Raw genomic sequence first — 23,074 nt, 5'->3', positions numbered from 1 at the left:
TGCAGAGAGTTTCCATTTTTACACTCAAAAATGTAAAGAGGTACGAAAAAGAAGGGCCTTTAACTATACTTAGTTCAATGCAGTGAATGTTGCATGTGATACATACAGACAAGCAATATAACTGTATGAAAAACAAATATTTCTGCAGCATTAACAGTCTAAAATATGTGTCTGCTTTAAACTTAGGTCTCTGCGGTCCCTTTTGAATATATATCAGCATCTGTTGGAAGCTCAGTCCCTCAGAAGGTCAACTGAGTGAGGACATCTTTCTCTGCATTTGGCTCCTTTCTTACCCTCAGGTGTGGCCCCTAAAATCTTTCAGGTACCTGCACATAAAGGACACACTTGCAACTGGGAAGGATACCCGTCACACACGGTGCCTTCATGCCCACACCGCTTTCATCCATATACAACTTATAGCAACTACTACATTCACTGCAGCGGATATCTACTTAAAGCGTTCAAATGGACGGCGTCCTCTACTTAGCGGTCTTCCTCTCACTCCTCAAATGAATGACTGTAAGTATTATAATCTGCCATATGTTATGTTATGTTACAATCATTGGTATTGTGCATGAATCACCCCTTGATGGATATAAAGGCCATAAAAACCTTCATAGTATTGACAAAGCTGGGTGATGTTTAACCCTGTACCGGGCACCATTCCTGGGAAATCCTAGCAAATCAACATAATCTTCACATGGTGCCCATTATAATTACACAAACTCACATTACACAGGTGACCCAGTACCTGGTCAGGAATACGCCTCAAAATAGCTTTTAGAGTTTGGGATCCCACAGTAAAACGTGTTGCCCTATTTGCATTTTAATGATGGACACAAGTATCACCAAGAATTAATTTTGTTCTCATGACTACCTTACTCGGGGCATGCCAGCGTCAGCGCCAGGGCACAGTCTAATATTCTGAAGTCCTTGCACATGAGAAGGAAGGAACAGAGGTCGTTTTGTGATGTCTCTGGTGCAAGAGTAGGGCCCCGGGCCCTCCACACAGCAGTGAAACCCAGGGGCCTTATTAACAATGCTGAGCCCCACGCAGACAGGCAGGGCACAAGTCCTAAAAAAAGAAGTGGGGGGGGGACGCTGTCACAGGAAGTGACGTCACGACAGGAAGTGACGTCACAAAAGGTGCCGAGCTCCTCGTCCCAGAGAGTGAAGTCCAGCTGTTTGGCAGGGGGGACGGCATCCCCCTGGTAAAATAAGTGGGGGGACGCCGTCCACCCACGTGGTACCCCGACTCGAGCCCTGCAGACAGGGCACTGAGGGCTCTTTGCCCCTCTGGAGGAGGAGCTTCATTTTACAGAAAGAGCCACTCGGCCCCTTCTGTAATATAAAATGCAAACAATGTATCCTTCCATTTGTCTGGGTTCTGCCCCCGTGCACATTGGGCAATGCCCTTTGCCCCCACACTGCTCCCCCTTCGCCCCCACACATGCTCCTGGAAGCATGCGCACCGGCATAGGAACATAGGATATGGCTTGACCACTGCTCAAGTCTAAAGACATTGTGCCCTTTCGTGGGAAGGGGTCTATGAGGAGGTGGTATGAAGGGTCACAGCTGAGGATGTGTATAATTGAGGGGTTTCGCGCCCGCAAATTTTATTTTAGCATTTTTTCTTTAACTGCAGGAGAATAACTCCCATAAAAAATATTTTTGCTGATTAAAAAAGAGAGAAACAGACCTTTCAATGCTCCTGGCGTTAGCAAAACACTGAAACTCCTTGGGCCTCATTTATGAGGCCATGCGTCAGTTTTGCGCTTCCGATGCGTCACTTTTTGTGACGCATTGGCGGCGTAAAACATGCCTCCTTGTTGCGCACTATTTACAAAGTGACGCATCTAAGCAGATGCGTCACTTTGTAAACCCCCGCGCTATATTATACCTGAATCAGGTATAATGTATGCAGGGGGGGGCGTTCCCCCGCAAAAAGCTTCGTAGAAGTGACGCAGTGAAATCACTGCGTCACTTCTAGGACGCCGTTATGTCAAATCTTGCGCCTGCCTCGCAGCAGGCGTAAGACTGACGCAGGCCTTTTCATATGGGGCTTGCCCTATGTGAAAGGACGCAGTGCTGGAGTTGCGTCACTTTTGTGACACACTCCAGCAATGCGTCACTTTTGCACTTACAGATACGTCAGAAATACTGACGTATCTGTAACTCCTTGCGACGTGATGCGTCATACTGTAAATATGACGCATCAGGTATGCCGCAAGGAGTGCGCACTGAGAAGTGACGCATCGCTGCTTTCACGCAGCGGTGCGTCATTTCTCATAAATGAGGCCCCCTATATTTAATCCAGCAGACACTCCGAGGAGACTCTTGAAACTTCATGACTGAGCTTTAATTCGTTTTATTTTTTCCTTCCATTAGTTTTGTGAGCTGTGGTATCAGATGAACTCAGTTGTATAATTCCACATCATTTTAGGAGGAAAGAAGGGTGAAACTGTGAGAGTGCATGTTAGCAAAGGATTACAAACTCTTTGAGAAGACAGTATGATCATAGGTCTTCATTTATCCATGTAGTTAGACCAGACACCTTTTCTTACAGTTTGCTATTTTTGGATCCAACATATCATCTGTGAAGACTCCTTTCATTAAAGTCGCCTGCACCCTGTCCTTCAGAGCCTTTGTCATTGAGGGTCTCTGTTCACGCCTCCCTGTGATAGACCGCTGAATGTAGACAGCAGACAGAACAGAGAGTAAGACAGACAATCAGAGAGCAAGGTTCCATCAAGCTCCCCTTCCTATTACACTTTGAGACTACACTGTCACTCAATTTAAAACCCAATCTCCTCTAGTGATTTATCTCCTGACGCGCTATGCCCTGTGCGGTATCCTTCGAGACACCAAGCGATCTATGTGTTCTACAGACCACTTACACTCCATCCAAATTTACTGAATCAGACAATGATCCTTTAATACTTAGTTGTTACCCATCTAGACCGGTACAGATAGTCATCTGCCATGTTTTCTACTGTCCACTGAGCCCTATTTAACCAGATTAATCCAGACCCACTGTGAGCCACTGAGTTCACAGGTGCTGTATCAGGGCTCGAGTCGGGGTACCACGCGGGTGGACGGCGTCCCCACTTATTTTACCGGGGGGACGCCGTCCGATCTGCAAAACAGCTGGAATTCACTTTTTGGCCTCTCTGGGACGAGGAGCTCCGCACCTATCGTGACGTCACTTCCTGTTGTGACGTCACTTCCAGTGACGGCGACCCCTACTTCTTTTTTTACGACTTGTGCCCTGTGCTGTATCAAGTGCCCAGAAAACCCTTCAGAGCCTTTGTGGTGCTCTTTCAGCACCCTCACACTCCTCTACTCTCCTCTGCTCTCCATTAGCCCCCGACACAATACTTCTTACGTGCTCCATTATGAATCCCTCCAGGGCCCCTATGTCTCAGTGACTGCTCTCTTAGGGGCAGATTTACAAGCCCCTTGCGCCTCTATTACGCCGCCGTTGCGTCACTTTTGTGACACAGTGGCGGCACAAAAGATGCGACACGGCGCGGAGTATTTACAACGTAACGCATCTCCCAGATGCATCACGTTGTGAAGCCCTGCGCCAGAAGGAGGCGTTCCATTGCAGGGGGTGGGGGGGGGGGGATCCCGGCGCAGGAAAGCCTCTCAAAAGTGGATGAGTGAAATCTATTTCACTCAGTCACTTTTGGACCCATGCTGCATCAAAACCCTGCGCCTGCTTGAAGCAGGCGTAAGGATTGACGCAGCATTGTGGAGATAGAGCCCACCAAGCCTTGCTGGAGCTGCGTTGATCTTGCAACGCAACACCAGCAATGCGCCACTTTTATGGCACAGATGCGTGACGCATCTGTGCCGTTTTTGCCCCATGGTGCGGTGCATCCTGGGTGGCGGAGCTGCGGCGCACAATTACTGGCGCATCCCTGCTGATATGCAGGGATGCGCCAGTAATTGTAAATCTGCCCCTAGATTTTTACCTCAGGGCATGCTGCATTTTCTAAATCAATTTATTTCTTGTTTTTGTAAATTGACACAAAAAACTCAAAAGTTCGACACGTCATCAGTATGTGCCATTACCTTGGAAAAATACAGGTAAATAGTTACATCAATAAATTAATACCCCTATACCATCCCCAGCTTGGAACTGTGTGCACTCTTTGCGATTACTCACTTACGTGTTCTACAAAAAATGAAAAGCCTGAATATCGCGAAAGTCTGTGGTTTTTCCTGTGGCAGTAGGTAGTGCGAGTGCCTACACGAGGATGAGGGATTGCAAGGTCTTTGAGAAGAAGCCATGTTTGTCCTGCAGTAGGAGCTCATGTCACAAGTCAGTAGAAATATAATGTATTAGAGTATGAGCATAAGATGCTTTCATTCATGAGTTCACCACGTCAGATGTTATAGCACACCTCAAAGCCTTTAAATTCTCGGGTGGAAACTTATCAGCGTTTGTGAGGTTACACGACAGAAGATCTTCTTGGGGAGTAGCGGGTATTTAATCATCTCCTGACTCCTGGTAAGTATGGGTTATGCGAATAATTACATGAGGTTTTCCCTGCAGAGGCGTTTCACGGGAGAGAGCAGAACTTCTGATGCTTCTAACTTGCCTGGGTGAGTTATGTCACAAGGTATCTGCTGGTTGCGCCAAAAAAGCGCTGAGTCATTCAACCGATTTCATAACCTGTGCCAGCTATGGCAGTGTCGCCGTGTAGGGTCAGTGGGTCCAGTGCCACTGCAAATGCCACATGAAGTTGTGTCAGAGTCTTCTTAGTGCAATGCTCGTGGCTATTCCGTTTCTTGAGTTGTATTGCTTTTCAATTTTTTTAATCATGAACCTTTATTTTACTGCTTTTTTTAGTTTCTGTTATCTTCAGATCTAACATCCCTGTGCCCATGTGTTGGTTGTTTCCCAGCACTTCACAGTTGGACAGTCCCTTAGCCCGTGTCTTCTTGTTCCACTAAATACATCCCTAAAGGTCTATAGTCCCTGGTTCCCTGTCCTTCAAACATTCTTGTCTTTTGAGGTTCTCTGTCCACAACTCTTTGTGATAGAACATTGGATGTAGCGGGAAGACAAACAATCAGGTAGAAAGGTACATAGTTCTTAGGTTATTCATTATCAGATTGAGACATAGCTCTAAAGTCTGTAATATGCAAGGGATATCTCTGTTGTTTTAGGCAAGAGAGAGGTAGCTCTATGGTGCCAGTATCGTAATAATTGGTTGCCAATGACATTAAAGAAGGGGGTTAGATGAGGGGCAAGCAATGGCTTGAGAAGGTAGACTATTGGGGGAAGACTAATTACATATCATTGGAAAGATTAAAATAAGAGATGGGATGTGTGGAGGAATGTCATGCAATAGCAGTTAAAATTATATTGTCAAATTATAAAAAAAAGTATAAAAACAATTAAAGTACAACACTTGAAAGTCTGAGTTTATTAAATACAACTTAAATCTACATATAATACCTTCCTTATACATTTATACCTTCCATGTACTTATATATCTTTATATTTATTATTTTACTTCTAATTCAGCATCTCCAATGCAGTATCCTATATCTCACCTTATACCGCTCTCAATATATCCTCTACCTCCACTCTCTGACTCATACCAAACTCCATTCTACTACTATGATCCACAAAACAACCCTTTCTAGATTCTTCCTTCCTCCGTGCATCATCTCAAACCTCTTATACTATTCAGATATCCCAAACAAGCCTTTCAAACACTTCCCTCTGACTCTTCCCCCCTCCACATCCCCTTTACTCATCCCAAGCCTCCTCCTACTGCTATGATCTCCACAAAAAACACTTTCTAGACCCTTCCTTCCTCTATCCCTCCATTATCCCTTTCAATCCAACTAACAGACTGTCCACCGCTCAGATTAATTTCATATTTCCCTATACTTATTCCCCACTTATCCTGTTTGGGTTCAGGAGTAGCGTGCTACACACTGGAAAGTGCTTTGACACCTCTTCAGGGGAAGCAAGCGCAATATAAACGCAAACCCTTCCCTCTTCTATCCTTTTTCAATCCAAATAACAAACTCACATGCCCGCCTCTCAAATTAATTTCATATCTCCCTTTACTAATTCACCACTTACCCTCTTTGGGTTCCAGAGTAGCGTGCTACTAGCCAAAAACAGCTTTGACGCCTCATATGGGGTAGTAAGCGCTATATAAATGCAATTTCAATTTGAACGTTATATGGAATTAAGCAACATTATTGGATAGGAGGGTTTGTTGTGTAATATTATGTAACATGATGAAATGTTATGGTTCACAAAGACCCGAACTTACTAATTGTGTCCAGAAGACTATTCCCAATCCTATATTGTATTACCCATCCAGGCCTGTATGCCTGACCCTGCTCCTTATGAGCCATTCTGTTTCCACTCAGTCACTGAGTCCACTATGCTTCATCCAGTCCTACATGCTCACACTCTGACCCTGATAACTATTTCTGCCCTATACCCCACCTAGTCTACTGTGTGTCATTGATTGCCTCTATGTACTATCAAGCTCCCCTTTGTATTACACTTTCACACTGCACCATCACTCAAATTATTACCCAATCTCCCCTTTTGAGCCCATTCTTCATCGCTATGTCCTGTCCCAAGAGACACCAAGCCATCTATGCCTTTTACAGACTTTCACCACATCCAATTACACTGACTCAGACAATTATCCTATCAGTAGTCGTCGATTATCCGTTAAGCCTGCTACCAGTTAGGCATCAGCCTATGTTCCCTAAGGTCCTCTATGCCCCTTTTAACTGGAGTAATCAATCCAGTCTCACTGTGAACCACTGAGTCCAAGGGTGCCTTGGCAAGTATTCAGAAAACCATCCAGAGGCCGCACGATGGCCTCCCCAGATCCTGATCTGGTGTTCTTTCGGCCCTACTCTGCGCCTGTTAGCTTCCTAATCCCTGTGACTTTGTAGGTACCCCATGATGAACCCATCCAGTGCTCCTACGTTCATTGACTGCTCTCAACTTCCTACTTTTCGAATGTTCTGGTAGCGCAGCCACTTTGATTCATTTCAGTGCATACTACATTTTTCAAAATCAATTTAAATATTTATTGTTTTGTAACGTGAAATGATTTTAACACAAAAAATGTCAATTCCGACACATCATCAAAATGCTTGGTAAAGGTACAAGCAGCAACATCAATGAATGAAAACGGCTCTTATATCATTCCCAGCGTGGGAATTATGTGCACTTTTTTCTATAACTTGAGTGTACTGCAAAAAGAAGAAGACAAGCCTGCTGTTTCATGGCCAAGTTGCATTTCCTTCGATAAACTGCAAATCTTGGGGGTAATAGTATTCTACAGAGCACGAAGGGAAGAGGGTTAAAACAGCACCCAAATTGATTAAATAACACTGTCATTAAGGTAAAGCTGAAGACCAGGTGGCTGCGAGGGAAGGTGGGGCAGACCGAGCAGGCAGTCTAGCAGTCATTACGTATTTCTGTTTTTTTCCTAAGCACCTAATTTACATTTTGTTGTGGCTGCAGTGAACGAGCCTTGGGCATGCACGCCTCTTGCAGTCACGTCTCAAATATATCATCCATTCTAAAAGGAAAAAGAAATGTCATTTCCTCGCACTCCGTCGCCCCTCCACCGCCCTGCACAGATTAATAATGCATTTCATGACACAAGGACACCGAGGGGTGAGGCCCCCTTTGTCACAGAAGTGGGGCCTCCGCCGGGTTAACAGGTGCACAGATTGCCTGTCGCATTTAAATGAGACACACGCTGCAGCCCGGGGGCATTGAAGAGCAGCGCTTGGAACCCCTGAAAGGCGCGCGCCGGCTGGCGAACAAAGGGCGGCACGTGCGAGACAGACGCGTGCCGCGCAGCCCCGGGCACCAGCTGGCGCCCTCTGACCTCGGGGTTGCCACGCCCCCTTCTCTTTACTTGAGCGAGGAGGGGTCGAGGTAGCGGCGGTGGTGCTCGCGAGGCAGCGTGCCCGCGCGCCGCTTCAGCAGGTGGGGCTGCGCGCGCCCGCCCTTCTTCAGCGCGTGGAACTTCCAGGCCTCACCAACGACAGCCACCTATGGGGCAAAAAGAATTCACGTCAAACTTACTATGGTTTTCTCTTTTTCTTTTCCATGTATTTTGTATATTTATTCATATCATTCAAATTGTAAGTTATTATTAACTTTATTGTACTTATGATGAAATTCTCAAAATGTCAATAAAAAAAAATTATAACACACAACCTTACTATGGTTTAACCGAAGCGCAGCAACACAAGAGCCTTTAAACGCTCCAGAGTTGTTTTTGCACTTTTTGCATTTTTCTTCCCCATAAAATTTCACATTTACCAATACACCTCAATGGGTAATTATAATTTTCTATGTTCTGTCTTGAAAAATTTCCCTTGACCTTTCTCACTTACTTAAGTCTTCTTTTTCAAGTTCAAGAAAAGGTTTATTGAAAAAAAATAATGAATATGATCATAAAAACAATGCTTCGTATATGCAGTTATTTGTTGATACATGGATATATAAAGGTACAATAACTTAAGTGTCCTTAAAAGTGGGAGTGTGGGTGAGGTATAGCACACCCGCTAACGACATCGAGGAGTGTGGTATTTACAGGGGATGGGTATAGCTGCCAAGTTTCCAGTGTGCTTATGTGTGACATTTCTGTTTTCAGCATGTTTATGTGAGACATTTCCAGCCCCCAGGAGAGCCTGCGTGAAGGGCACAAAGCGAGAGCTGCTCCAGCACATGGCACCGTTTGAAAAACACCTACCACCAGATATGAACTGGCAAACGTCTGCACAGACCTAGTAATATTTGCTGAAGTGGACGTGTTCTCTACTTTGTTGACTCACATTATTGATTGGGTAGTGTGCTAGGATTGTACCTTGATGTGACTTTACCCCAAGCAAACCTAATATGGTGCATCATTGTTATGCTAAATAGAGTTGTAGTAAGACATTGTTTCCGGAATACAAAGAAGATATCGCCCTACAGTCCACAGCTGCACAATTCTGGGAGATGCAGAGAAAACCACTTGAAGAAATAAAATGAAGTGCAGATGGGGGTTTTGTGTGGGTTCTACACTGGAAACAGACTTTTGCTCATCAGTATTTCAATCACTACATCTTCGTATATTCATATTTTAGAACAAACCAACTCTAAGTCTTGAGCAGTATGTACAAGCTGCCTGTCACGGTCGGACTTGGACTGTGGCAGCACCAGTCAGGTGATGGCACTCGATGATATTCTGAGAGGGGCAGTTCTGCACCCCTGTATGAGCTGGAAGCAGTGCTTAATTTGAGCTGGTGGTTTCCGGTGCTCGGCACCAGCACTTAATTGTCAACACTGGGCTTGTGGCAGTCTGCCACAAGGTGGCGCTGTTTTGCTAATTTAGAGATGACCACAACAACAGGTAATTATTATTTCAATATACATTAAAAACGAGTATTACCTGCCACCTAAGCCATTCTTATAGCTTTGGGGGCCTGAAATATTCGGAATTATCACACTTGTAGGAGTGTGATGGTTAGTAGTTGTGTTGTTACCATCATTGACAGTGCTGGCAGGGGCAATGTGTGGTGTAAGGTGCAGTGAACTCCTGACAAGAGACCTGGCACTTTTTTTTTTCTTACAAATTAAGCACTGTCTGGAAATGCCCGACAAGCAGCAATCATGAAGTTGTCAAGATGGACAACCTGGGAAGTGTGCAAGCATGTAACACCACTGACCTCAGTGCAGTTCTGTCAATGTTACATGCAGTTGCAAAAATAACAATTGATGGATTTAGGTCCAGATCTCTGTACTGGGGTAAATGCATGATAATGTTCTGCATTCTGTCCATCAATAGTTTTGTTTTGCAAATGTTACATACAGTGCCAGCAAATACAGGATGTGCATCAGCAATCATAGCAAAGCTACTTGCCCCCTTGCATAAATATCCTGAATAAGTGCACAAGCAAGTGAGGCAGCTAAGAGCTTTAAAATCTATGTAATGACTACTGCAGTGAACCAGGTGGCAGTATAGAGCCATCAGCACTATAGGCAGACACTTCTGCAGTAGAAATCCTTTAACCCGCTGTCAACGGTACACAGCAGATACGCATGAAATATCTCAAACAATGCGGTGATTGGGGAATTTCATTTAACCCCTTGCATGCTCATGACGGAACGGTTCCGTCATCAGCGTCGGTGCTCCGGTGCTGATGACGGAACATTTCCGTCATGAGTCAATTTGATTTATGACCCTTCAGCACTGCAGCGAAATTCGCGCAGCACTGAAGGGGTTAAAAAGAGTTTGTTTAACCCAAGATGCGGGGCTCCTGGCAAAGCAGGAAGGGAAATAACTCCAATTTTTAGTTTTTCTCTATAACATTAGTAATTACGTCTGGAATGAGTGCTTTCGCTCAAAATCCCGTATGTATCTGCGGCCTACTGCACATTTTTTGCCTGGTACATTTTGGCAGGTTTGACCTCCTGACATTTACTGAGGGAAATTTGTGAGTCATGGTGTGTTTACAGCATTACTTGGAACTCTGATCACTGCCCATGGAGGATATTAGAATTTGCTTGCTCACTCAAAATCAGGGCCTCATAGTTTCTCTGTAAAATAATACAAAACAGTACTTGTGTTAAAGCATCCACTACCCATGGTATTGGCACAAATGTAGCTTTAAAATAGGAGACCATTGGAAGGACCAGAGTTAATGCATTTATCAGTAAAGAGTTAACTGACACCAGCTTTTTTCTCCAGTAGGATATTCTTGGGCTTAAATGCGGTTATTACTCCACCTATGTGATGCAATACCTCAGTGCATTACACTGAAAAAAAGAATTATATGTTGGTTAAGGTGTTGCCCTACACAACTTAAACAAAATGTTTGCACAGCACCAACTATTGCTAAAGACTGATTATTATTATTTTTTTTTAAATTTATTTATTTATTTATTTCGGCCGGGTGGCCATAAAAGACACACATATGTGCATACATAAAACAAAAAATCGTAACAATATACATACATCAGTTCATTTAAAACAACAAATTCTAAAATGGAGTGCAGAATTAATTTTCACCAGTCACTTTAAAACATCATTCGTTTAGCAGCAAAGGTCAATCTATAAAGTTAGTCCTACTTAAAGCATCTGACCCAATCTCCTTCGGACGATATGCACGGAGTAGAGGAACCTGCTAATGCTGAATACGATAGACAGAGCAGTATTAGTTTTTAAGATCCTGTATGCTGTTAAACAGGATCTAGTTCCTAGAAGTACACACATGGGTTTAAGCCATCTTTTCCGAGCTTTCAAATACGCTTTACATATAAACAACATGTGGACCTCGTTCTCCTTACACAAAACTGAGCACATAGGACATCTCCCACTTATACTATTCAGACATTCCGGTTTATTCTTTGACCAACGCTCTATGTTGGAATTCAACATGAGGTTCCCATACCTAAATTTCAAGTAGAGAGTCTTAGCAACAGGGGGCTCTATTTCGTCCAAAAAGGATTCAAAACAAGGTTCATCTTTGAAAGATAAAAAAATTTGGGTTAGAGTGCCAATTATGCTTTCATGAGCATGCCTATTATTCATAAAGGACCAGTAAGCTCTTTTTACCATGGGTTTAGCAAAGGGAGGTAAGTTCTCTGGGTTTTCCCAGAACGAATGCAAGCCCAGAATTATGAGCCATTTTTTAATATGCCCGAACCACCGAAGGGAATTAAAAGAATCTAAGTTCATTACTTCTCGGAGACCATTCCTGTAGTCTATCAATTCTGGGGTGGACCAAATCCTTATCCAGAACATTAACGGTCTTATAGTGGTTAGATGATCGGTTCGTTTAAAGTTCAAATCGAGCTGAAGGGGAATTAATGGTGTACTAGTTGGGACCCTTACAATTGTTCTCATAAATTTATTATCCAGGCCTTGAAAACTCTCCCTGGCCCAAGGTCCCCATATCTCGGCCCCATATAGGGCGGCAGATTGGATTTTAAATTTAAAAAGTTCAAGTACAGGTGTTACACTTTTACTTGTACTAGCATTCAATCTACAGATTATTGGTTTGGCATTATGAGCATATGACACCTTACTTTTCTCGATTTGAGCCTTCCATGTTAACTTTGAGTCAAGTACTACCCCCAAATAGGTGAAGTTCTCCACGGTACCTAAAGTTTCCCCGTTCAGGATCAGGTTCCCTCTGTCCGGCCTACTAGGATTCAAAGCCATACATTTAGTTTTATCAACGTTTATTTCTAGCCCTTTGGTCACACAGTAGCTACTAAAGGAGTTTAAGAGTGCCTGGAGGCCCTTCTTGGTTTGGGATATTAAGATGGTATCATCCGCGAAGAGCAACGCAGGCACCCTCTCTCCATTGAGCTGAGGTGAATCATTGCTACAAGCATTCAGGTAATCAGGAACATCATTGACAAAAATAGAAAATAAGGTGGGGGCCAAGACGCATCCCTGTCGGACACCACGCTTGATCGGGATGTCACGCGTCAGTTCACCATTCGGACCCCATCTGATGTTAGCATGATTTCTAGCGTGTAGCTCAATTATATGGATCAAAAGGCTCCCTGGCAGGCCGGCTTTGTTTAAAGATCTCCAGAGCAAGTTGCGAGGAACAAGGTCAAATGCCGCTCTCAGGTCAATGAAAGCTACATACAAATGACCTTTCCTAATGTGAACGTACTTCCAATATAAACAACAAAATCTGAAGACCTGGTCTATGGTGCTGGTCTTAGACCTAAAGCCTGCCTGAAATTTGGAAAGTATAGCTGACTCCTCCAACCAATCATTTATCCTAAATAGCAAGTGTTTGGCATAGAGTTTTTGCAGAATGTCCATTAAGCTAATAGGTCTATAATTTGAGGGGACGGATCTATTCCCCTTTTTGAAAATTAGGACAACTTCTGCTGCACGCCAACTATCAGGGAATTTGCAACTTTCAGACAGAGCATTAAACAGACGATTAATATAGGGAGCCCAGACTTCAGTTTCGTGTTTATAGAGGTCACCCGGTATTTTATCAGGGCCGGGAGCTTTGTTATTTTTTAATTCATTGATTGCCCTTTTTGTTTCGTCCAGGGTAAAATCAAGGCATACAGGTAGTGGAAGTAAACATGGAATCTCCTCAGCACCACTATCATATTGTTTATACAAATTGGTAAAATGTGTCACCCATGTCATTTCATCAATGAACGTGTCCTTCACAAGTCTTCCTGCATGCCCCCCGTTTGCAACCAACCTCCAGAAGCCAACATTATCATTTTGTTTTGCAGCAGTCAACATGTCAGCCCAAATCGACTCTTCCCATGTTTTTTTTGAAACTTTTTGAACATGCTTGTACTCATCCCTGGCAAATCTAACGTCTTCTTTAGATTTATTTTTAATAGCATTTAAAAGCTTCCTCTTGGCCATTGTTGAAAATTAGTACGGTTTGGTGAACATTATCTGCGCCATCTTGCCTCTTCCCCTGATGCCACACTTTTGTCGTGCGCACCCGCCATTTTAAGATGCCCTGAACAGAACAAACCCTTTTGCATGCCGCTGGCCCCTGACATAGCCCTTCGCCCTCACTAAGCCTGCACGCTGACCAACCCCCTGCTTGCACCTGCCTTGAATCATAAACCCCTCTTCGGCGCTGCTCTGCCTCAGGCCCTCATCCTGTTCCCAGCGCAACACCTCCCTTCTTCCCTTTCATGATCCCCGGCCCTTTGATGCAAACCCCTTTTCCCCGTGTGCCCGTTTGTCCTCCTCGTTCCCAGGCCGGCACCCAGCTCTGCCGATACTATTCCTTGCCCCTCCCCGTACAATAGAAAGCTTCCCCCATCAAAGGATCCCCGGGTTGATCAAAGCCCCCACCCCACGAGATCCGATCGAACCCCGCATTCCATGAATTGACGGAATATCCAGCTGCGCGATACTCATCACCTGTTGTGACTAGGGTGGGGACCTCTACTGTAAATGTGTGTGGGAACGGGCCCGGAGGGGGGGTTCCGGGAATGTCTTTCCGTACATCAAAGCTTTATCATGAGTATGTAAACTGTAATAAAAACCGCAAACACTGTATATAAGGGGCCAGGCCTCAAACATAAGTTAGAGCACCTCAGAACGATACCTGCTGTCCGTTTTGCCGTGTTCTCCTCCGGAGAGAATAAAAACCTTGTTTCCTGCTTTCCAGTCTCCAGCGCCTGCCTCTTCATTGATTTAATAATTAGAGGGTCACAGAGGCAATACCGCCGGGCAAATATCGATTGTCCCCGACCCGACCATTTGTTTTAACAATTGGCGTCCCAAGCGTGGGGCCCATCAGCGACTCGTGGATCCAGTGGGAGAGGTCCCGACGACAGAGTGAACGACTGCAACGATCGGGAGAGCTCTTGCCCAATAGACCCTCGTCTGGCAGCCGATCATCCGAACTTCACTAGTTCCGAACAGACCTCTCTCGAGTGATCTACGGTCCTGACTGGGGACCATTAGGAGTGCCGTGAGAGATACGAGAAAAAGAGGACGAACGGGCGCTGGATTCGGAAGACAAGAAACTGTCCATACGGTCCGGGTAAGGTCGTGTAAACACGACGGATTGCGAAAATAATTGATTGCTTGATTGTTTACAATATATACTAGTATTACTCTTTGTTAACTTATTTGGAGATTCACTGTCTGCACGCGGAGAAACAGTAGGCTCTTTCCCTTCTGCAAACAGTGAAGGATAGGTAACGCAACCGTCGCGCCTATTTTTCTCCCCCACTGACTCTATTATTTCTTAACGGTTTTTGGGAGACTCCCTCTCCCTCACTGATTAACTGGGTTCTTTGACCCCGAACTACTGTTCGCAGATCGTCTTCTGGAGATTCTCTGTCTGCAAACCGGAAACAACAGATTCCTCTTTGCGGATAGTGAAAGGGTAGAGGACGCAGACTTTTGCGCCCTACTTACTCTCCCCATTGACCTTACTCTATCTTATTTATTTATTGATTGTTTGATTGTTCCTCGTTATTGGTTACTCTTTTTTATTTGTGTTCATGAGGTATTCACTGCCTGCAAACAACGTAGAATAGGAATATTCTGTCTAGTCTTTGCACCTAGTGATAAGATAGGCAGTGCTGACTTTTTAGTCCCTCGTTACGAGCCGTCATGTCTGTCTTCTCCCCACTGATTGATAATTGGTTCAGCCCGGACCGTGTATTAGAGGTGGACCATATAGCTCCACTAGAAGGCACCCCTAATAAGGACATGTTCATAAACTATGGATTAGTTACCATAGCCTATAATAAATTGTGGCACAGGTATACCAAAGAAAGTCAAGACAAACAGTGGCCACTGGCAGGATCCTTTGACCTTGATAAAATAGAAACGTTGGAAATAGCCCTTCGCAATAATAAGACAACGCCTATTATGCTCGACAGTCTCGGTATGTGGCGCAGAGAGGCTATGCAACGACAGAGAAAAGACGAGGACAAACCAGGTAGAGAAATATACCGACAGGACAACCCAGGGGCACCACTACCCAAAAGTTATCCCCCGACACTACGCAAAAGACGGCCAGACTTAGGGCAAGACCAATGTGCTTTTTGTAGATATGTCGGACACTGGAAAGCCCAATGCCCGACTCTACTGAGCGTGAGTAAGGGCAAAGGGCCGACAGGAATGACAGGCCGGCAGAATGAGAAAAAGCGCGAGACAAAGAAAAATCCGACTCGCACGGACAGACCAGATAGAACCACCGCGTTTGATTATGCCCGGTGGCACAGGTTCCGCCAGAACGATTTCAGCGACATGTTCGAGTTTTCCTAGGTCGGACAATATAAAAACGGGAACCCAGCCTAGTTCTAAATTAACAGACGGAAAAAGATAATTTTGGCCAAATAATCACTGTTTTATGTTTATCTTTGGATCTTGCGTGTCATGCTTTTACTGTCCCCCCCCCGTCTGAGTTTGTGTGTACGTAATATATGAATCTGCGTCATCCCCCTGCACGTGCTTCCATGTTACATAAACTATGTTAATAGAAATTTTTAGCATGAAACAACCTGTAAAGAAAGAAATGGGAAACGAAATCAGTAAGCCACTGATAAACACAAACTTTTATTTTAACATAACAAGCAAAGAAAAACACAATAACGCTAGAAAAACAAGAACGGTAAACTATAGAACAGGAAAGTCAACAGAACATTCGCCCCCCCCACATTCTGGAACCTTCCAAAGTAGGGCTGGGTTACGGCTACGCCCAACCGGCGGCAACCCATATAAGGCGGGCCCTGCTGCCAACACTTGGTCAGGAAATCTTAACGTATGGGGGAGCCGGAGGAGAGGCAGGGGCCAGCGGAGTCCAGCCGCAACGGCCCTAGGTAGTTGCCGGTAGTCCCGCCACATGCCTCCTCGGCCAGCCGCAACGGGCCTGGATAGTCTTAAGTAGTCCCGCCACATGTCCAGAGAAGAACGAGGCACCTCTTTCTTTTCCCTTCCGTAACAGCCGCAGCAGCTCTGGACGGCGGGGTGTCCTGCACGTACCTCCACAACAATTTGTCCAAGTTGGGCTGGGAGGGAGAGGCGACGCGGATGAGCCTCTCCCACCTCCACGGATAGGAGGTCTCCCAGCCCCCGGCCCAACGCCGAACACCCCCAACCAGGCGATGGTGCCCCAATACTTGCGCAGCACCGAACGTGCAATGGTGGCCATATTTTCGGAACACCGAACCTGCAATGACTGCACCGATACTCGTGCCGCGCCGAATGCGCGCCACAGGTGGCCATACTCCCACAGCACTGAGCACACGACTTGGGGAGCACCGGATGGGGAGAGACCTTCGTGCGGGCCGATGAAAAAGAGCAGCATGGGGTGCACCGGAAGAGGGAGACGGCGCGAACGAGTCTCCCTCGCCCCCCCAGGTGGGGGCATCACAGCTGCACCCCAGCCGAACGTCCCGCTTTCACAAAACAGAGCCCTCTTCCTTTCACTCCGAAGGATCTCTTCCACTCTTGCAAACTCGACGAGAGTGGCCCCTGTAGGGCCCCAAAAATGGCATCTGGGTCCGCTGGAAGGCGGGCCTCGGCCGCTAGAGTAACTTTGAGCAGCAATATAACTCGGTCGCTCGCCCACCGGAGCACGAGCCCCCACCTCCGACAACATCTCCACAGATTCTACAAAGGTCCCCGAAGGAGCCCTCGGCCACTGCAGGCCTCCGGTAAGGGGCAACTGCCTTGATCGCCAACGAAATAAACATGACATTGCCACTCCTTCTGTTAGCATGAATTCTAGAACTGCCGAAAAGGACTCTGGTCCAACTGCCGGTTGTAGGAAACATTTTTCCCTGATGCTACTTCCGGACTAACCCGGCCCCGCCCAAAATGGCGCCGGTATCAATAGGAACTTACGAACACCTCGTGGTGTCCCTTTTCACTATACAAACTTAATGTTCTGATACATATATGACCCTTTGTACACTTGACGAGAAGAAAGGAGAGCTCACTCGAGGAACATGTAAAAGGATCGCGTTAAAAATGTTGATTACAAATGTACGGTGTATTATATTTTTATAGCTGATGTATAACCCCATTTATGACGCACACATACGGTATGCATATAGGAAATCTGATTGCAACTATTCTGACTATGCTTCTAAATTATGAAATAAATGCCCCCGAACCCCCAGCCAATTAATAGACGTTTTGGTTTCTTACAGATGAATGAATAAAACTTTCCAATGTTTTTATTTCTGCAAAACGACACCCCCCACTGTACGCACTTTAGCCATTGCCACGTCCGGCCAAATACGACCACACCCTCATAATCCACGTGCTGAAATGATTTTGCAAAATAAAGGTTTTCGAAACTATGGACGGGTATTGCATGCTTTATTTTAAAAATGTGGGATCGGTGGGAGAGTTCTTTTCTGTGCACCCTACTCTGCTCTCTCTTTAAGGTTGAAAGAAGATGGTTGCCCAGCCCTGGAGGACGGATCGGATCGACAACACGACACTCTGCCTTCAAAGTACGCGACTGACTCATGAACTCTCGCATGGAGGAAGACCTCGACTTCCAAGGATGGGTAAAACGAACGGTGTAAATGAGGGAATGTAAAAGAAAGGTGAAATAAAATGATGTAAATGTTATAAAGTACGACGTTCCAAGGTATTAGGGAACGGAGCTGACCCAAGAACCGAAGAACCTTAGAACGCCACAGCGTTGAAGGAGGTTTAAGGACCCCGATAGTGCGATACATCTTTTGACTAGATACCTCGCACTAGGCACCTCTGGTTTCCTTTTTACGTTTCCCCGCACACGACCTATATGGGCACACTCCCCCCCCCCCCGACTCCAGAAACCATATCCCCGGGGACTCTGCCCCGAGGAGGAAAGCCGAGTAAGAAGTATGTAAAGGACTCTTGAATCCATGTATTTGAATATGCGCGAATGCTGTTCCCCTCCCCTCCCCCTTTTTCCTCCCTCTGCAGGTTACATCAGAGATTACAGCCGAGGTGTGGCGAAGATCTGAAGCCTTGCCGTGTCTAATACACGAAGCAGACTAGCGCTGCAAGGTGGTGCCTAAACACGCCTACAAACTACTCACGTATCGAACAAACCCGAAAAATTAGCATGACCTGATAAAAAGTGATCACCCTTAAACCAGACCGGACGAATGAACCCATGTCACGTATGATGCGAAACTATGAGAGAATGTGTGTGTGTGACTGAGGCATTGACTCAACTGGTCGAAGGACCGAGAATGCAAGGAAGTGCGACAAAATGGTACCTCTCTTTTCTTTTTCCTTTTTCTCGAAGCATGTCCCCTCTGCCCTGTCTAATGCTCGGACTGCATGATTTCAAGATACTAACGCAGACCCTTGAATGTCCTTTGCTGTGTAATGCACTAAATAGCCTTTCGTGAATACACTGCCACTCTCTGTCGCACGTGTACTATTTAGCCTGCTGTTGCACTCTCTCTCTCTCTCTCTCTCTCTCTCTCTCTCTCTCTCTCTCTCTCTCTCTCTCTCTCTCTCTCTCTCTCTCCTCTCTCTCTCTCTCTCTCTCTCTCTTTCACACTCCCGCTCTTCCGAGCGATTAGCCCCGAAATTGACAGACTGCCACCCCTAGCACACCACCTAATTGGCTTCAAATACCGCCGGTATTTGCTCAAACTTGTCTTTAATAAAATCACCCTAATGCTGTGTCACCACCTCTCCTTTCTGGAAATATTTTGATGAAACCGAGAATTGGTCATAAAGGAAAGGACAGGTAAGCTGACTGAGGTTCCCTAAATCTGACCCGAAATGAGGAAACCACATGTCAGCGGCTCCTATTATGAGATAAAATGCCTCAGACAACGCGCCCCTCCCCGTCCCAAATTGTCGCGATACCCAAAACCATAAAGGTAACCGAAACCCCCCCCCCATCTTCTCAGGACGCTCCCAGTATTGCGTTCAGTTGCCCCCCCCCCCATCAACGTTTTCTATGTACCTAGGTGTCTTCCGATGAGACCCCTGTCTTCTCTAATTTAGTAATCCGGCCGCGAGAGGCTGCATAGGGACCAGAATGATGTTTTGCAAAATTAAAGATTAGACCGGAGCAAAGAAAACCATTACACTGAGCCTTGTCGAAAGTGAAAATGTTTAGTTAAAGAGCAGGATGCATTGATGATAAAAAAAAAAAATGTTTAGCCTATGTTCGTCCCTCAGCGAGAAGCCTATTAGTACCATGCGGTTGGCTCACACCACTTTTTATTAGCATTGCCCGGCTTACATTACAGAGGTGGGCCCCCATCAGATGACCTGTCGTGACTATATTAAACAGTTGTGAAGGAAAGCCATAGTAAACCCAGCAGGTCCACCATCGATCATTTATATGTATAGCGAACGTTCCTATCTTCATTTGCCTGGAGCTGGGAGAGAAATAGACTTATGTGGTTACTTTCCTCTACCAAATCTCTAAAAACTGTCTTTTCAAACTCCTTCAAGGGTACGGCTGTTGGAGGAAAGAAGGACCGGATGTGGGAGCACGTGGCCTGACTACGGACTATGGAACGTCTGCGACATGGGCCAAGGCGAGACCGCGACAGAACAGAGCTACAGGACGAGGCACTGTCTCCAACAAAATGAGAAGAAAGGGCTAACCTGATGCCCCTGCTCCATGTTCGAATGTGTGCCGAAAGGTCCCCGCTCTCTAGACTCGGTCATGAGCCCGCCCATCTGAAACCTCTCGTTCCCCTAGTTTGTTTCTGATTTGGCCTCGCTCCATCCCCCTTTTTCTCCGACCTACCCTATGGACTATTTTGTACACTCTTCTTCCACCTGAACTTTTGACAATTGATCCCGAAGGACACCGGGCGAGAAAGACCTTTCTTGACCAGAAACGCGAGGAAAAGGTCGTGCCCTGCAACACGGAACTTAGAATAGAGCTGGACTCGTAGCTCCACCGCCGGTGCTCCACAGTGCCAACGGAAGACGAAGAATTGCTGAAAGCTTACTAAACCTCGAACATTCCCGATCATTTCTGCCACGTCTCGTTTCTTTCCCAGCCAACATTGTATTGATTAACAATCCATCAGTTCGCCTTATGAAATGTACTCACTGCTCTCACTTCGAATCACTTTTGCATTGCATTACTATGACTTTCCTGCTAAACAAGTTTATCAAAGTTTGTCTATGGGTCCGCCTCTTAAAACTAGAAATCTTAAAATGTATTGTTTACAACTCTTTCATCTAGGGTTCCTACTGCTTTCTTTCTCATGCCCACCACAATAGAACCGAGTAGAAAATTAACCAGCAAGATGCCTTGAATATGTTAAAGGGAGGACTGTTGAAAATTAGTACGGTTTGGTGAACATTATCTGCGCCATCTTGCCTCTTCCCCTGATGCCACACTTTTGTCGTGCGCACCCGCCATTTTAAGATGCCCTGAACAGAACAAACCCTTTTGCATGCCGCTGGCCCCTGACATAGCCCTTCGCCCTCACTAAGCCTGCACGCTGACCAACCCCCTGCTTGCACCTGCCTTGAATCATAAACCCCTCTTCGGCGCTGCTCTGCCTCAGGCCCTCATCCTGTTCCCAGCGCAACACCTCCCTTCTTCCCTTTCATGATCCCCGGCCCTTTGATGCAAACCCCTTTTCCCCGTGTGCCCGTTTGTCCTCCTCGTTCCCAGGCCGGCACCCAGCTCTGCCGATACTATTCCTTGCCCCTCCCCGTACAATAGAAAGCTTCCCCCATCAAAGAATCCCCGGGTTGATCAAAGCCCCCACCCCACGAGATCCGATCGAACCCTGCATTCCATGAATTGACGGAATATCCAGCTGCGCGATACTCATCACCTGTTGTGACTAGGGTGGGGACCTCTACTGTAAATGTGTGTGGGAACGGGCCCGGAGGGGGGGTTCCGGGAATGTCTTTCCGTACATCAAAGCTTTATCATGAGTATGTAAACTGTAATAAAAACCGCAAACACTGTATATAAGGGGCCAGGCCTCAAACATAAGTTAGAGCACCTCAGAACGATACCTGCTGTCCGTTTTGCCGTGTTCTCCTCCGGAGAGAATAAAAACCTTGTTTCCTGCTTTCCAGTCTCCAGCGCCTGCCTCTTCATTGATTTAATAATTAGAGGGTCACAGAGGCAATACCGCCGGGCAAATATCGATTGTCCCCGACCCGACCATTTGTTTTAACACCATCTTACATGAGTGATCATACCAAATTTTACCATGGCATCCCACTCGTACATTTTGCTGTTTCTTCCTAGGCATTTTGGACATGTAGGTTCTTAGTTCATTAAAGAAAACCTTGTGTAGCTCAACAAAGTAATCATAGCTATCAGTTAACAAGGGTTGTCCTACTAAAGGTGTGAAAATCTTAGCAAAAAGTGAGTAGACTGATGCTAAGGTCTTACCTTCAGTTAAAAGATGCGGCCATTTTAAAGCACGTCTGTTATTATTAATAATATGTGCATGTTCGCATAAATCATCAGTAGCTATCTCACTCGGTGTGGGGGCGGGGATGTCTCTAATCATGTGTATGTCAATATAAAGTTCCAGAGGATAATGATCACTCTCGACCCTTGTTGATACTTTAAAATCAATCATAAAATGCCAAATATTTAATGAAACAAAGATAAAATCTAGCCTACTTTTGGATTTCCCAAAGGTTGGTTGTTTGGTTAGGTCTGATGGAAAGCGGCCATTACACGCTCTGAGACCGTGGTCAACTGTTAGCCTCAATAGTTGGACCGCCAAAGTGGTACATGGAACATAATTCGAAGTTTCAAGCTGAGGAATATTATAAGCTTGATCTTCATCTTGGAAAACATCAGTAATCCCGAGGATCGGTTCGAAATTGCAGTTCAAATCACCTCCCAATATCACTGGGACATCGCCCACCACCCTTTTCAGAAAAGAGTCCAAGATTTCCAAAGTGGGCGAGACCCTGGAATGACCTGTAGGTCTGTTGTAGACATTAACAATGTAGTATTCACCCCCTTTTGCAGATGCAATTTTTAAAGCCAAAATATCAGGGGTTCCTGTATCTATGGGTTCAACCTTTATAGCTAGAGTAATTTTAAGCCATATGATCAATCCCCCAGATGGCCTTCCCCTATCAGACTGGATGGCCTCAATGCCAAAGGTTTTATATCCCATCCTGTGTGGAATATCCATTGCCCAGGTTTCTTGTAGTAGGCAAAAATCACTGGAGTCGACATAATCTGCCCATTCTGGATCTTTCAGATTTTTGCCTACCCCTGCAATGTTCCATGACAGGAAAAACAACTGTGGGGTTGGCCCACTACCAGAAGAATCGCATTCGGCAATGGGCGACACTGGTACCAACGGGGGAACTACTCTATCTTGGTATGAGTCATCTATTTTGTTCCCTTCATCAGTGATCAAAGCCCCTGTTGAAGTGCTAATTTTTCCACCAGTACAATCCTCAACTATATCGATACATACTAAGTTCAAAACTGAATGACTTTCCATATTCTCAGTGCTAGTTCCCAGACTAAGATGAAAACGCCCAACACCCAGTGTGGAGTAGGTGTCATATAGCTTTGAAATACAATTTGGCCTAGTCTCAAGTCAGTCAAC

The 23,074-nt window shown here is 45.6% G+C and overlaps 1 protein-coding gene across 3 annotated transcripts in view; it reads right to left on the bottom strand.

Annotated features, from left to right (window-relative positions):
• Positions 1-5,409: 5,409 nt before the first annotated feature.
• Positions 5,410-23,074, bottom strand: part of BTBD19 (BTB domain containing 19) — a 1,311,048-nt gene continuing 1,293,383 nt past the window's right edge. For all 3 annotated transcript variants that reach the window (XM_078671753.1, XM_078671755.1, XM_078671754.1), the window contains one exon: positions 5,410-8,065. In XM_078671753.1, the coding sequence (XP_078527879.1) occupies positions 7,925-8,065 (141 nt within the window). In that variant the 3' untranslated portion in view covers positions 5,410-7,924. The remainder of the gene's footprint in view (positions 8,066-23,074) is intronic.

This window comes from Lissotriton helveticus, chromosome 1_2, assembly GCF_964261635.1.
Source record: "Lissotriton helveticus chromosome 1_2, aLisHel1.1, whole genome shotgun sequence".
NCBI lineage: Eukaryota > Metazoa > Chordata > Amphibia > Caudata > Salamandridae > Lissotriton > Lissotriton helveticus.
The sequence above is the reverse complement of the archived record's forward strand: the minus strand, read 5'-3'. Positions and strand labels throughout refer to the sequence as shown.